Source organism: Numenius arquata, chromosome 14, assembly GCF_964106895.1.
Source record: "Numenius arquata chromosome 14, bNumArq3.hap1.1, whole genome shotgun sequence".
In the NCBI taxonomy this organism is placed as follows: Eukaryota; Metazoa; Chordata; class Aves; order Charadriiformes; family Scolopacidae; genus Numenius; species Numenius arquata.
The window spans coordinates 12,610,798-12,625,680 of NC_133589.1; the positions used below are offsets into that span (position 1 = coordinate 12,610,798).

Below are 14,883 nucleotides of genomic sequence, written 5' to 3' on the forward strand. Positions count from 1 at the left end.
TGAGAGAGCACCATGTTTGCCATGCTCCAGAATGTCTATTTATCCCTATCAGTTTTCACAGTAAGTACTAGATTATTGTACAAATACAAATACACTTTCCTTAAAACCATCTGAAGAAGCTAATAATGTGAATAATTATTTTCTTCCTGACATTCTGTTAAAAAAAAAAAAAAAAAGAAAAAGAAAAAGAAGAGTCTCTGCTAAACAGTTTGGTGCATTCAGTATTTTTTCCTGGTTGGCCAGGTTCAGGCAACTTCCACAATCATTAGCTTAATTTAGTTTGGCATCAGATGGTTTGGGTATCTTAATTTCAATTTACATTGTGATGCTTCCTTTTGGACTTCAATCCTATATTTGTTTCAGTGTTCATTCTAATATTCATTTTGGTATTACATTCTGAGGGGAATGATTTTCGATGGAAGTTACAACCGTAGTCACCTAAGCTAGGAACTGGAAAGTTGGTTTGCAACTGGACAACTGCTATGTGTGCCAAAAGACTGCAGAGATTTCAAGACATTTAGATTTGCTGTTCCATCGAGGCACATTCTTCAGAGAATCTGTTCACTAAAGTATCGATTCTGAAATGTAATAGCTTAAAGGAAATGTGTGCCTGAACCAGCATAGCTTTCCTGCTTTTACTGCTAAAGTGAGCAGGGTGCAGGGTTTGGACTACAAAACACCACCGCGCTGGCAGCACAGAGATAAAGACTTCCTATGGCATTTCCACTTGTGGCAAGATTTTTTGGCACCAGTTTTTCTGATGGCTGATCCCTGTTTTCCCATCACTTGTCGTCCTTTCAGGAAATGCAGTTATTCTCACATTCTTGTATTTCTTCTACATGTATTGAAAAGTCTAAATAAATAACGGACTGGGTAGAATCGAATGTGGTGTTCAGGGGACTTTCTAGGGGAGATGGATTTTTTACAGGCTTTGAAGAACAGGGAAATACTAATATTGGCATTTAAGGGATTATTGGGATCTGAGAAGGCACTCATTGAAATGTCTGGGGAAGTTCATACCTCCATAGTTTCAAATTATCCATAAACAGAAGCAGACATCATCATGTCCTTTTAAGCTAAGATACGTTCTCAGCAATTTCTTCATGGCCATAAGATAAATGTGCTGCCTTTCTTTTTTTTTTTAAAAAAAAAAAAAAGAAAACCAGCCTGTCTCTCCTGTTCAGCTGATCCATGGCAACATGCCTCTAAGAAAAAAAATAATTTATAGTAATTTATTTCTAATTCCTTTACTCAGTACCTGAATGCTCTTCTGATTTTTATTTTTTTTTTTAAAAAAGGTTATCTCCTGTGTCTATATTGCCATTTTTGCAGTTATCTATGTAATGTCTTTAAATATTATAAAGTACCTGGAAACAAAATGAACAGGTGAAAGTAGTTATATCCCATCTAATCCCTCTTCTTTTGAGAAGAAGCTATTCTAACTTTTAGTATTCATTTGATTTGGGGACAAGATCAGGTGCTTGGTGAAATGTGCTGAATTTATCCTTCATTATGCTATTGTAACTGGGACAAAACCTTTAATCTAAAAATATATTCCCCCTACTCAACTTTTCAAATTTTGTGTTTTGATAAACTGACGCTTTGCAAGTACTTCATTGCTTGGCTTCTGAGACTTGAAGTGGGACACTATTCTATTGCATAAATTAATCATAAAGGCACGCTAAATTTTCCATTCTGTTGTTGCTAAGGGAAATGCTGTAGGGCCTGGGAAGGCGGGTGGGCAGAGGGGCGGTGAAGGGGAGCTCCTGTGAGTGAGGGGGTGACTATGCCTGGTCAGGTACCCTCAGCCAAGTGATGCAGGAAGGTTTGCAGAGGCTTTTCTGGCAGCCTGAGATTGCCCTGACAGGTGAGGTGAAACCTCCACAATTTCTCATGATGGTGTTAATGTCTGTCAGAGCTTGCTCTTTCGAATTTTGTGTCTGCATTTTCTGGGTGAAGATTGAAGTGAGGACAGTTTGAGCTGGGAGAAAAGTTGAAGGCTCATTCCCTGCCTATGAGTTCATCATTTAACTGGGTTAAATTTTGCTAACCTGCGTTGTTGCAGGGGGGTGGTTGTTAAATTTTCCCCTAATGAATTAGCAATGTCAAGATGTCAAGAAATCCATCCAGTATATGTGAACTTAAGATCTGCGTGGAGCTGTTTGAATATGTGCTAAAAGATCAAGTCAGTGCTGGTAATGAGGTGCCATCAGATAAGCTGAAATGCATTTTAGTCAAAACTGGGTAAAAGAAATCATCAGTTCTTCATGCTAAAGGTTAAATATCTGTTTCTCTTGTTCCAGCAATATCAAAGTGTCACTTTAGAGCAGTTTCATTGAAGCCTCGTCTTCAGAGCAGCCTTCTTTCCCTTTGGTTGCTGCGTCATTCCATAGTGACCTTTTGGCATTAGATCCCCTGGACATAGTTTGAGAGATGCACAAATGACGTCGTGTCTCTCATTATGCACTCTTGACATACATTCTTTTATCCCTTCTGTGAATAAAGAAGGGATAAAATGTAAATGATTAAATTTGTAATATGTCAGTAAATCCATCATAGTTTGAAGCCAGTATTTTTGCACTTGCTGCCTTACCAACAATGGTATTGATGATCTCTAAAATATATGCTCATGTTTAATCCAGCCTTAAGTGGATAACAGTATTTTGCCTAATATCAAATTATGAATGTTTCTTTAAGGGTCGTGTAAGGCATCTATTCTGCAGACTATGCAATTTATTTTTAAAAGCAAAAAAGCTGAGAAGTAGTGGTTTTTTGCAGAATGTTTTGAATATGAGCTGTCTCTCTCCAAAATTATGTTTAGAAGACAAAAAGTATTCTTGATGATGTGGGTGGGGGTGAAGAGGGGGAGGGCAAAGGTGGTGTTAAAAGTACTGTTTGAGAATGCGCTGGACTACAGTTTGATATTTGTAGTAAGACAGTAATTTCAAATATCGTGCTTTCAAAAGACACTACTGGAACCTTAGTAAACAGGTATGACACTTGCTATGTAATAATCCTTGTAGTCTCTTTTGCATTTATTTAGAACTGAAGTTGAGGAATAAGATCTCTTAGTTTTTTAATTCACCTAGGCAAATCTAAAAAATAGATCTGATTTCATTAACTATCTTTCCTCAGAATAAAATTTATATAATTTATAATGAATAATTATTCTTAAATATGTAATTGACCTTTAATTTTTCAGAACAAACCCCAGAAGGTGCGTATTTGAGTTATAAGGTACCTTTGTTAACAATAGTGTAGAAAAATCATTGTGATACTGCTGTTTACTGTAAAATGCAGTGGAAGCAAATTGCTATGATGGTACACTTCATATATTACATGCATTCTGGTTTTGTGTAAGTCAAATCTGTGTTAATAGTAATACACAGCTTCTGTCTGGCCATGAAAAGAATGTATTTGAGGTGTAAGAAAACATAAAGAAAAGAGAGTGAGAAAAATTGGTTCTGAAGTTAATGCATGTCCTGGATCTGAGAGATGAACGCTGCACTGAATGGTGCCCCCTTTACCAAGAAATTAATTCTGCTGTAGATATTGTATGTTTGGATTTACTGAGTAGTTGAAAACTGGAAAGTGACTTCAGTCATGCTTCAGTTTCTCTGATCCTCAATGGAAACACAATATTATTTGTTCCATAGACTCCAGTGCTTGACAGTAGAATAGATGAATGTGAATAAACAGGACTGCATTAAAGCATCCCTCTCATTTTCTGTATACTATGACACAGGTCATAACAGTACACAAAGTAATTGAAAGAGATTGATTTCTAGCGTGCTAGATTACTGTTTGTGTCTCCAGAACTACGGAGCAGATTGCCAGTTGAGATTTTTCCCTCTTCTTTCCATCAAGAAAACAAAATCCCTGAAGGATCATGTATTTGCTTAAGGAAGCAAAGTAAGATTTTCCAAGTGAGCTATACTGAGGAAGAAGCAATGACTAGTAAAGGGACATTTTCCTAATCCTGCTTTTCAATTTTTATCATAGGAATTTGGTGAAAAGGATGTGCCAATAATAAAGATGGGAAAAAATATAGGGAAGTAGTTTCAGCTTTTCTGAAATTACTTTTCTGTACCTTTTCCTCTAACTTTAATTTTCTTTACACAGGCATTTTCTGAATGTGTACAGCAACACTTTAGAGAATGGGTTTTTGCAATAGCTATTCTGATTTTTTAACTGTTATACTTCTCGGTGACTCATAAATGTTTAGGTACAAGGCTGTCCACATTCGGTTTTCACAGATCTCCCACTTCAAATTATTACATTCTTTAATGCTCTTTTGGGTTATTTTAGAACTATTCCAGTTCATAATTTTGTAACACCTGATGTTCTCCTATGCTGTGTGAGCTGGAATTCTCCCCACAACCTTTTCTCTTTGTGCTTGCTAGGTAATGAAGGACATTTGCCTTTGTAGACTTTCTTATATAAATATCCCCAAATGTTTATTTTCTGTCCTACCTGGGATTATTGCAGTAGTTCAGAGGAAGTTTACAAACCTGCCCGTTGCTCAGATGAATCACAGCACTGAAGTCTTCTTCCTCTGCATTCATTGAAGAGCCCTGGTGTGTTTGGCTAGTTTGTGGCAGTTATAAATCTTGTTTCTTGCTGCATTCCACTTTCTGTAGTTCTCTTTTGTCTTTCTAATAATTCTTAACAGTTTTTTTAAACCTACACAATGTGATAAAGCTTTTCGCCCCCTGAAGTGGCTGCACTGAAATGACAAGTTAATTGATTCATTTTTACATGACTAAGGATTGCAGAAGGCTTTGAGCCTTTCTTGATGTGAGGTGCTGTACTCAGTGCATTTAAGCTGCTTTACAGTGAATATGTAATTTAAATGGCAGTGGTCAGCACTCGGAGCAATACAAAGCTTCTCAGCTCTGTGTGTGCCACAAGAACAGAGATCCTGGGGCTTGACAGTCCTTCTGTAGAAAAAGAAGAGAAAGAGGAAAAGGGTGAGGTGTAGAGCACAGCTCCAGGCTTCCCAGTCCTGCCTTGAGAATGGCAAGGCAAGGATGGGCTACTGCCTTCAGCTGTCACTGTCATGCACACAGCCTGGCTCTTCTGGCAGTGCCAAGCCAAACAGCAGATGTGGCTTTCCCCATGTAGACATAGCAGGAAGGAAGGTCCTCTGGGGCCCCGGCAGCCTGCTGGCCTGCACAAATGCTGCTTATGTCTTCCTCCAGAGATGATGCTCACTGCCATCCCTGCAAACAACTGGGAAAGGGTCAAATTTTCAGACTTGCCCAGATTATGCTGTCTCAGTTTTTGGAAACTATTATTGAGGAATGTTTGAAGTTGCCTGAAAGTTCTTAAAAAGTCAGAGTGTGAGGAAATTCACCTCCTAGTGAGGGAAGAGTTGGGTGCCCTAACATCTGAGAGCTTCATTTGTGGCTTGTTACTCCCTGCCCACGCTGCAGGGGTACATCATGTTCTGAAGCTTTGCTTTGCAAGGAATAGTACTTCTGTAATCAGCACATGGTGAAGAGATAATTAAGCCTTAAGAGGTTATAAGATTTGTGTTGGAAATGGAGAAAATATATTCTGAATATGAGTTTGCATTTGTAGAGAGAAAGACTTTTTCAGGGCAATCAACTTTTTGGTTTACAGTTCAGGCACTGGGCAGCAACTGATAGCAGAACCTTTCAGCACTCAGCATCATGTTTTTAAATTGATTTGCATAATAAGATTTATTATGACCTTATAGAATAGTATAGAGAAAACCCTCAAGTAAAGCCTTCTGTGTGCTCAGGACCTGCTTTCCTTGTGCGTATCCACTGCAGCTGATACCAGCCTCTCTAAAGGGAAGCTGGGGAGGGGGGGCCACAGTGAATGAGTGAAACTGTGGTTGTTCCTTGTCTTTCTGTCCCAAGGTTTTCCTGAACTGCCAAATAGCTGAGGAGGTGAGCTGCATGTGTAGAGTGTGATTTCTGAGGTAGCACAAGACTTCTGCCCTTGAGTCTTTAGCAAAGATACCTTTTTCCTCCGTGTTTCTGACTGAGTCTGTTTTGACAGAAGAAGAGCTGACTCTTTCCATTTTCTCTATGTTTACCAGCATGTGTTTTATATGCCTACATTGCAAAACTATAAATCACAGAATAAACAGATGCCAAATTCAAGAGTGTATTTAACTTAGGCCAGTTTGTTGCAACAGCGTCAGTACCCACAGAGAGGAGCATTACCTTCCAACCCCTTGCTTGAGCCAAAGGATTCCACTGAGAGGGGGAAGATCCTTCCTTCCCCACAGATAAAAGCATGAGATTGGATTGTATTGATTATGGAAACTGTCTGCTGTAGATCAGAATTGCTACAAGTATTTTGAGGGTAAGGCAAACTGTTTTTCTTCTTTTTTTTTTCCCCTTGTGTGTCTACCCAAAGGACGTGGATTTTTGTTCTTTTTCTCTACACAAACCAAAGATTGCCTCCGAAGTGCTGAATCAAAGCACAGCATTTAGAAGACTGTCTGGCCTTGTGCTGAAGGCTACCGGCTTGGGCAGTATCCCAACCTTCAGAACTGCCTCTTGGCTATTTCCAGTTTAGTTACCCTCATTGCTGGGTAGCCATATCTTATTTCTGGGGTGAATTTGTGACACATCACCTTCCAGCTCTTTAGCAATTTTTTTTTTTCTCTGTGTTCAATTCCCTGTTTAAAGGAAGGAGAGAGTCAGACTCCTAGCATTGATGGAGCTAAGCTGACTTTTAAGCTGAGGATTGCACCAACGGAGTTCTAGGGAAGAGTGGAAAAAACAAAAAAAATGATGGCCCAGCTATTTCTTTTAACAGTTGCATGAGCCACCTGTACATTCCCTAAATTAACTACTTCCCTAAATTCTGGTTTGCTGGCTCGAACGGTGACCGTTTGGGTAAGTATCCTTGAAGTGAAGCAATAAAGTACAGGAAGTAGTGACAGGAACTTCACTTTTTCACAGCAGCAGACAAAATCCAACAACCTCACCTTCTCTTGGTATTTTTCTTGGTTTAATGTGAGATGGATAGGAGTATTTCCTAGTGCCACATTTTTGCTATCTGGTCTAGAGTTCCAAAAACGTTAGAGTTCTGTATGAATCTGTTGATCGATTATTTAAGAACAAACATTGAATTATGTCATGAATGGAAGTATATCTTTTTTCTGTCAGCAGCCAAAATCTGATATACCTAGGTCTTGCTCTGTTCTGAGGATAGAAATGAAAAGATTAATCAACATAAACTGATTTAAGCTAATGGCAAGTATGATTCCAAAACTTCAACAGTAACAGAGTTCACAACTGGTACATACTGATACAATATAATTGAAATTGGTGCTCTTATACCTGTTTGTGCCGCAATTAATTTATTTTTCTAATTCCCTTTCCATGACGACAGGTCCCAACTGTTTATGAACAGCATTTTGCCAGCCTCTGTCATTTGCATCCCATCAGAAAATGTTAGCAGAGCTCCATAGTAATGCATTCCAGCTCTTCAAAGGCAGGGCAGGCAGTGCCAGCGAGGGTGGCAGGGCGAGACTCCTCCTGCGCCAACCTGTGAAGTCCATGGTGTGGCTGTGTCCTCCCCATTGCTCTGACTCCTATGGGATGGGCAAAGAGGTTGAAACGGGAGAATATGTTACTGGGGGAGGTAATAATTTTGTTTAAGAGTGTCATTTAGGTGGGGTTTGGGCTGAGAGGATAGTTTTTTCCTATTACCTCTATATTCTGCTAATCTTGTGCAAGTGGTAGAAATCTTAAAGGGTTTGGCTGTAGAAGAGGGCAGCGATACAAAATGTACTTAAGTTTTATCTTTTTCCATTTAAAGATTGAGTATGTATTTCTGTAGGTATAAGAATGTCTTTTCTTTCTTTGAGGTCTGGCAAGTGATTGTCCTTCCAAATGGCCTCCTCTACTTGTATATGCACTTTTATTGGCTTATATTAGATGCACTTTATTTTGTGAAATATCCATGCACCTGTCTCTTCTAACACTTGCTTTACAGTCTTTAAAAAAATTATCCCTGAAGAACACTGTCTCTTTTCCTTTCCTTACTGGTTTCCTTTTCCTCTATTTTGTTGTGTTCCCTGTATACCTTAGAGAATGGGATTATCCCATTCTTACATTTTTAGGTAGGTGGGCTGCAAGGCTTGAAATTTTCCACAAGTTCCTTTATTCCTGCTGTGCTCCAGGTACAAAAATAATATGTTTAGAACTGCAATTCATAAAGAAATATTTTCTATAATTTTAAAGCAGGATTTAGATAGTAATATCAGATATGCTCCAATACCTTCCTCTGTCTTAGCAAGGACTTAACCTCCATCTTCATTGTTTATTTTTGGAAAAAGACATAAAATAATAGTGTGTGTGGAAAACTGGTGAAATCACGTTTTCAGTCTCATTCAATATTTTAAATAAGCTAATTTGTTATTGTTGTTTCAATTCTAAATTCTCTGTTGTCATTTGTGTTGCTTTTGGAGATCATTTTCCATCTCAAGATATTTATTTTGAGATTTTGAGAGAAAAGATACAAAGATAACAGGGCAAGACGTTTTGTAGCTTGGTTTCTCCTGCTCAGTATTTTTTAACAGCATCTCTTAAAATAGAAATGCAAAACTATGTGTCCTACTTTCCCCTCACTAAAATAGATGCCTTTTGTTAATTTTAGATACAGCAGAGCAGGATATGTAATTAATGATATCAAAGAATCCATATGATATTCAACAGGGTCCTAACATCAAGGACAAAAGAAGTCTGACAACAGCTGTCCCTAATGATTTGGTTTGTAAAATGTTTTCTTTTATTTCAGGAAGTTGGATGCTTTCATCTATGATGCAGCAGTGCTGAATTACAAGGCTGGAAGAGATGAAGGCTGCAAACTAGTCACAATTGGGAGTGGGTACATCTTTGCCACTACGGGCTACGGAATAGCACTTCAGAAAGGATCACCTTGGAAGAGACAAATTGACCTAGCCCTCCTTCAGTTTGTTGGAGATGGTAGGGACCAACCTTTTTCCTCTCTTTTCTTTCTCTTTGTGTGCACAGTTAATGCAGTTTTAGTACTCTGAGCCTTTTACTACTGTTCTCTTACAGTCTTTAAAAAAACCAAACAAACACAATACAAATGAGTAACATTATTTCTCGATGCTGAGACAGGAATTCTCTTCCATTCTGTTCTAACTCACCTCACCACCAAGAGGTTTGCATCTATTTTCAGAAAGTGTTTTCATACACATCACAAAGTAATGCTGGCCTCAATGTTAAAGAGCATTTCTAAATTTATTTATCCCAGTATTTCTCTCAGTTCTGAACTGGTGTGAGTGATCCCAAATCTAGGGTCGATTAATTTAAACTTCTGGTAAATGAATGTTATGGAATTGAAGTACGGTGAATAGTTTTATTGGCTTTCAAACTGCTATTTTTCATTCTAACACAAAAATAGAAGAATTTAGGTCCTCTTGGCAGTTCTGCCCTGCAGAAGAAGAAAACATACTGCACATATTTGATATATTTGTAGACCGTAATAATGACTCGATCTCCACATAGGTCTTCAACTACATTTTGATTGTAGAAATGTCTTTGCCACAGTGAAACTTCAAGCCTTTCACGTGTGCGTGCAAATAAAAGTATGGTTTAAAAAATTTCTGTGTTACAACTGACTAAAATCCTCCATCAGATTGGAATATGGTGTGTGTTACATAGTCATTGGGATATTCTCTATTACCTAGATGCATGTTTTAATTTTGTTTTTCTCTGTCAAGAGGGCTTTATTGAAAAATAAAGATGTGCTTAAGATCACCAATAGCTTGCCATTGAGACAAAGAAGGGTAAATTTCTGTATTAATGTGACAGTTTAAATGGCAAAGTGCAGGACTTTAGCATAGTGGCCTCCTGTTCCATAAAGAACAAGACATTAATTTTCATACTGGAGACAGCGAGTGTGTTAGTCTTCCAGTACATGGATTATATTCCTATTATAATACTAAACGACCGGAGGAGATGCAATCATTGTGACTGATGCGTTTTGTCTGGTGTACATGTAGAGATACCAGTGTCATCATTATTGATCTGTTGGGTTTAGAGAGGCTTATGGAAGAAACATCGCGTGCTTCTGCTAAGGAATGAATATATGATACATAATAGCTAGGTTTCAAGCAATTACATATTCCTGGTTTAAACAGTTGCAATTAATTGACTAAAATATTTGCTTTATTTTTCTATTTGTGAATATTTTTTGAATAGAATATTTTTTAATGTGTGTAATACTACTAAAAAGTGTTAGGTGCTGTGATTCTGACGCATTTTTAGATGCGAAATTTGAATCAGAGAAATTGAATTATTTGTCCCATACTAAAGAAGAAAATGCTTCTGTAGCCTGAAGAAAGATCTGAAGTGTCTTTCTCAGTTGTGGGCTTAACCCCTCCTGATATTGCCAGAGCATCACTGAGGTTTTCATTCTTTTCACCATGCACTTCTTCATGCTCACTCTTTCATCATTTTTGATACTTCTCATCCAACAAAAAGCAATGAAATCACAGGGAAAGAAAATAAACTAAATAGAAGGGAAAGCTATTAAAGAAAAAGCTTGTCAAAATACCAAAGGTACTGCATTTTTATGCATCACTTTGTCTCTGAATATCAGGGAGAAAACAAAATGGATGAGAGGACAGAGGAAAAAAATCTTATCACGTATTTACACTTTGAGCTTTGGATTTACATGGCATATGAATGCTTATATCTTTAACCTATTTTCAGTAGCTGAAAATAATACAAATTAATTGTCTATGAAACTCAGTATTAAAACTTCCATGTGAACAGTTTATAGCATTGCAGTAGACACAGATGGCACTCGGGTGAATGAAACCTTGTCATGAAATGGCTGCTCCCATGTTCATCTTGCTCAGGTATTACTTCAGAAGACAAGCAAGTTTTGAATGGGCAAATCATGGGAATTGTGAATGTGTTTATGGCATCTTTTTAGTCATATTTTTCTATACCTTTAGAAGGTACTCTGAACAACCCATGAATGCTAAAATGTTCATTTTCTCTTGTAAAGTATCCCTAAATTTATTCAGAAAATGGTGTGGGCACTATTAAAGAGAATAGCAGCTGGACATATATGATGCGTAGCAATTATTGTAGGTAAGTTTCCTTTAGTCCCAGAAATGTTTGCTACCTTGTCTCACTTCATTGTGTCACTGGTCTAGATGATAATTTTCAGAAGAAAAACCCCAACCAAACAAACGGGGGCGGGGAGTGGGGGGGAACCAACCGAAAAACCCCTAAGAATGATATTGAGGTTGAAATTTCTTCTACTGATTTATAGCAGGTGAACTGGAACAAAACACCAAGAAATTAAAGGTAACGACTGATTGCCTGGAACTAGCATGACCTGTTTTTGTAATCTGCATCTAACTTCGGTAGTTCGATGAGTTTAGCTATGAACTTATGGAACTCTGTTTTGGTTAATTAGGAGGGATGAACCCAGAGTTCATACCAACATCGCTCCGCTGTATCAGTAAAAATCTCTTTGAGGTTATCAAGACTAAAAGCAAGTATGGTTGGGGGGAGAGTTTCATCTAAAAATGATACTCCTGGGAAAGCCTCCGGAGCCTGAATGAGGTTGTTTAAGTAAAGAGGCAAACACAAATGAAGACAGAAATACTTCTTTCACACGTACAGCTTCTACAGAATTTATTATTCTCTAAGACTAAGATATAAAACAGCAAAGCGCCTAGTAGTATTGAATTATTATTCAGTATATGTAATAGAACATTCATCACATTATGGAATAATTTCAATGAATGATTATAAATCTAATGAGTTTCATAACTGTAAGGAAAAAATCCTAATGAGTTGAACAAACATAATTTCTTGATGTGAATGTTATGTTAATAAGAGGCGAGAACCTTTTGGATGGTGCTAGATATTTGGATAAGACCAAGCAATTTGTTTAAGACGATATCTGATTGCATCTAAAAAACCCCATGATCTCATCTCTCTTTTACATTTACACAGTTCTGAGATAGCCTTTTGAAATGTGTTGTGAAGCTTTCCATTTCCTCTGCATGTATCTTTCTCCTCGGATTTTCTCATTTGATTTTTTCCTTGCTTTTTCTATATTGTTCTCCTGTCCAAGGCAGTTCACTTACAGATTGAAATGAAATTTTTGCCCAGTGGATGGGAACCTTTTCCCTCTTCCTTGCTGATATAACTGAAGTATTAATGAGCATCTCTTCATACTTTCCAAAGCACGGTGCTTTTTCTGCATTAAAGTAATGGCTTTGAACCCTTTTTTTTATCTTTTTGTCACTGGAAAAAAATTAAGGTAAACACAGAGGGATGTAGGTTTGTGTTAGAGATAACTTTAAGCTTAGAGTGGGTGGTTTATATGTATCTACATGAGTAGTGTTCTGATCCTGAGGGTAGTTCTACTGTGTGGACAAATTATACTGACAATTAACAATTACACTGTGAGATCAACTCTGAAGTCTCAGTGGAAGGAAACAGGCTACAAGACACCCAATTTATTAATCTAACAAAGAGGAAAAGAGACAGAGGGAAGGAGGATGGGAAGGAGTTGCTGAGAAATTTAAAGAATAGCTACCTAGTTGTCTCAAAAATCAAATTATCCCCAAAATGTTTTATCACTGGGTCTGTGTAGGTTCATATACGTAGCCCAGTTCATAGGAAGATGAGATAAATGTGCATGTTAGTATAAGATTCATTGCTTTGGAACACTGAATCTTTTTAATATTAAATGTTCAGAGTTTCTTTTTCTTGTATAAAGGATAGGAGTGAAGTGTATTACTAGTGAATTCCTGGCTGTGTCCATCACATCTCATTATCTGCAAAAACTTTCAGTTGATGATTAGTACCTGCAGTTTTGTTTAAAATAGTTGATCATCAGGGTAATCCTCTAAAGCTCAGTGGTGGTTGTGCTTTTATTTGGCTTGCTGTGGTCACAAGACGAAACTTTCAGTGTTTTTTAACAGAGAAATAAAAATATTTCTACTGAGACATAGAAGACTATTTCTCAATCTTCTGTGGGGAAATAGAAGCATCCAGGAGTTTGAAAGCAACTAAAATGATGTGGCTGCTGAGAAGCAGCACCATCATTTTGTTTGGATCTTCCGCCCACAGCCACAGGAATGTGTCAGAACAGAAATGTTGTGCACCGAAGAATTGCATGATACGTGCTTTGATTTCTTTTAAAAACCTCTGTAGAGAGCAGCTGGGCAGGCTGGCATACCCAGAATCCGGCATGTTACCCCAGCAGCTGTCAACTGAGTTTTGGTGCCAGCTTGCCATGTGAGAAGCGCAGTAGAGGCTCAGGCACACAGCCTGCCTAATTTCGCAAGTCTATAACTGCTGGACTGCGACATTTGTGAAGGCACCCATGTTCCTCCAGCCTTCAATAGCAGGAACTTCTGGCCAGCTGTCTGAAGGCCCAGGTATTGCTAATTCTCCTCTGGCATGGGCTGCAGGGTGCCATTTAAAGCAGAGTCGTACTTTTCTAAAAATATCCTGCAAAGTACTTTGAAACATGTTGCTCCTGAAACCTGTAGCATCAGGTCTTTGGGATCTGGAACAGAATCACTGGTGCCTAGTAGGTGAGGAGAACTTTTCTTTCTCTTTCTCTCTGTGTTTCTATTTATTTTTTTTTTTCATTTGTGAGCAAATGAGATTATTGAATTGCAAATGACAAAGCTGCTTCGGGATTAAGAGAGTAAGAGGGCTTCAGAGTCTGCATGGGATGGAGAGGAAGACAGCAAGGGGCCTTTAGCAGTGGGGGATGCTGCAGAAATAGAGGGATAAAAGACGCATGACAGCAGAAAGGGATGGAAACAAGGAACAGAAAAGTGCTCGGTAAAGAGGGCAAGTATGGGGAGGAGTGGGAGAATACCAGCCAGCTGGCCAGGTCAAGCATCTGCTACGTGTGAGGTGTTTGTAACCTCCTGCGCTACCTGCAGGTTACGGGCTCAGTTCAAATGAAGGTCTGGGAAGAGATCTCCAGGAAACGAGGGGCAGATGGTATAGCTGTATTAATCCCTTAACCCTTAAGGCTGCAACCTTTGAAGCAATTAGAGACACAGGGATGTAAAGAAGAAAACTGGTTTTGGTTTGAGTTTCCACAGGGAGTCTGTTATCCGCTTCCTAATAACTTTCAGTTCTGGTTAATCTTTATGCGCTTTTAGGGTGGCTTAGTGCACTACGAATTATTTTCCTGGGTGGATGATTGCTTCTCACTCCTTAGGGGTAATAGGTAACTGTGGAAATAAGATTTGCCCCCTTACATCTAGAAGAGGAAAGCTCTTTGCTATTTTTTTCATATTTTAGCATAAGCCTTCCAAATCGCTGTCTAGATTATAGGCAAGTGTAGCAGTGTGACTCACGCGGGCTGTTAAAGACCAAGAAGGAAATACGTATGTGATTATAAGGACATATTTTCAGTGCGTGCTGCTCAGGCAGAGCACACCCCCAATCCCAGTGATTTTCTGTTTATATATTTAGTGTCCTCCTTAAGCAGTGGGTGGAACAAATGTGACTGGAGAGTGTGAGTGTATAAGTGGAGGGTGTTTGTGTGGCTGAACAAGAGTCAGAGGGATTGTAATATTGAAAGTCGTGCTTAGCAGTTCTGTTAATTCATCCCTGCCTAATGGGGGCACGCAGAGTGCAGTCATTAGCTCACAATAAGTTTATTGCTGTCAGTCATCTGTGTTCCTCTTGCTATTTTTACGGGGGGAAATAACTCAGAAAATGAGAATAAGAGAGAGTCTTTTGGGGGATCCAGACAAAAAAAGTTGCTGTGCTTTTATATAATCTTTTCTATGAAACGTACTGTATGGATCATATAACTAGGTCAAATTGAAATTGATGAGCTTATTGAACCAAACACACATCA

General features: G+C 38.4%; 1 protein-coding gene across 1 annotated transcript in view; it reads left to right on the forward strand.

The window, feature by feature from the left end:
• GRIN2A (glutamate ionotropic receptor NMDA type subunit 2A) overlaps positions 1-14,883 on the forward strand; it is a 180,358-nt gene that overhangs the window by 153,503 nt on the left and 11,972 nt on the right. The window contains exon 11 of the mRNA XM_074158266.1: positions 8,788-8,975. Within this exon, the coding sequence (XP_074014367.1) occupies positions 8,788-8,975 (188 nt within the window). The remainder of the gene's footprint in view (positions 1-8,787; positions 8,976-14,883) is intronic.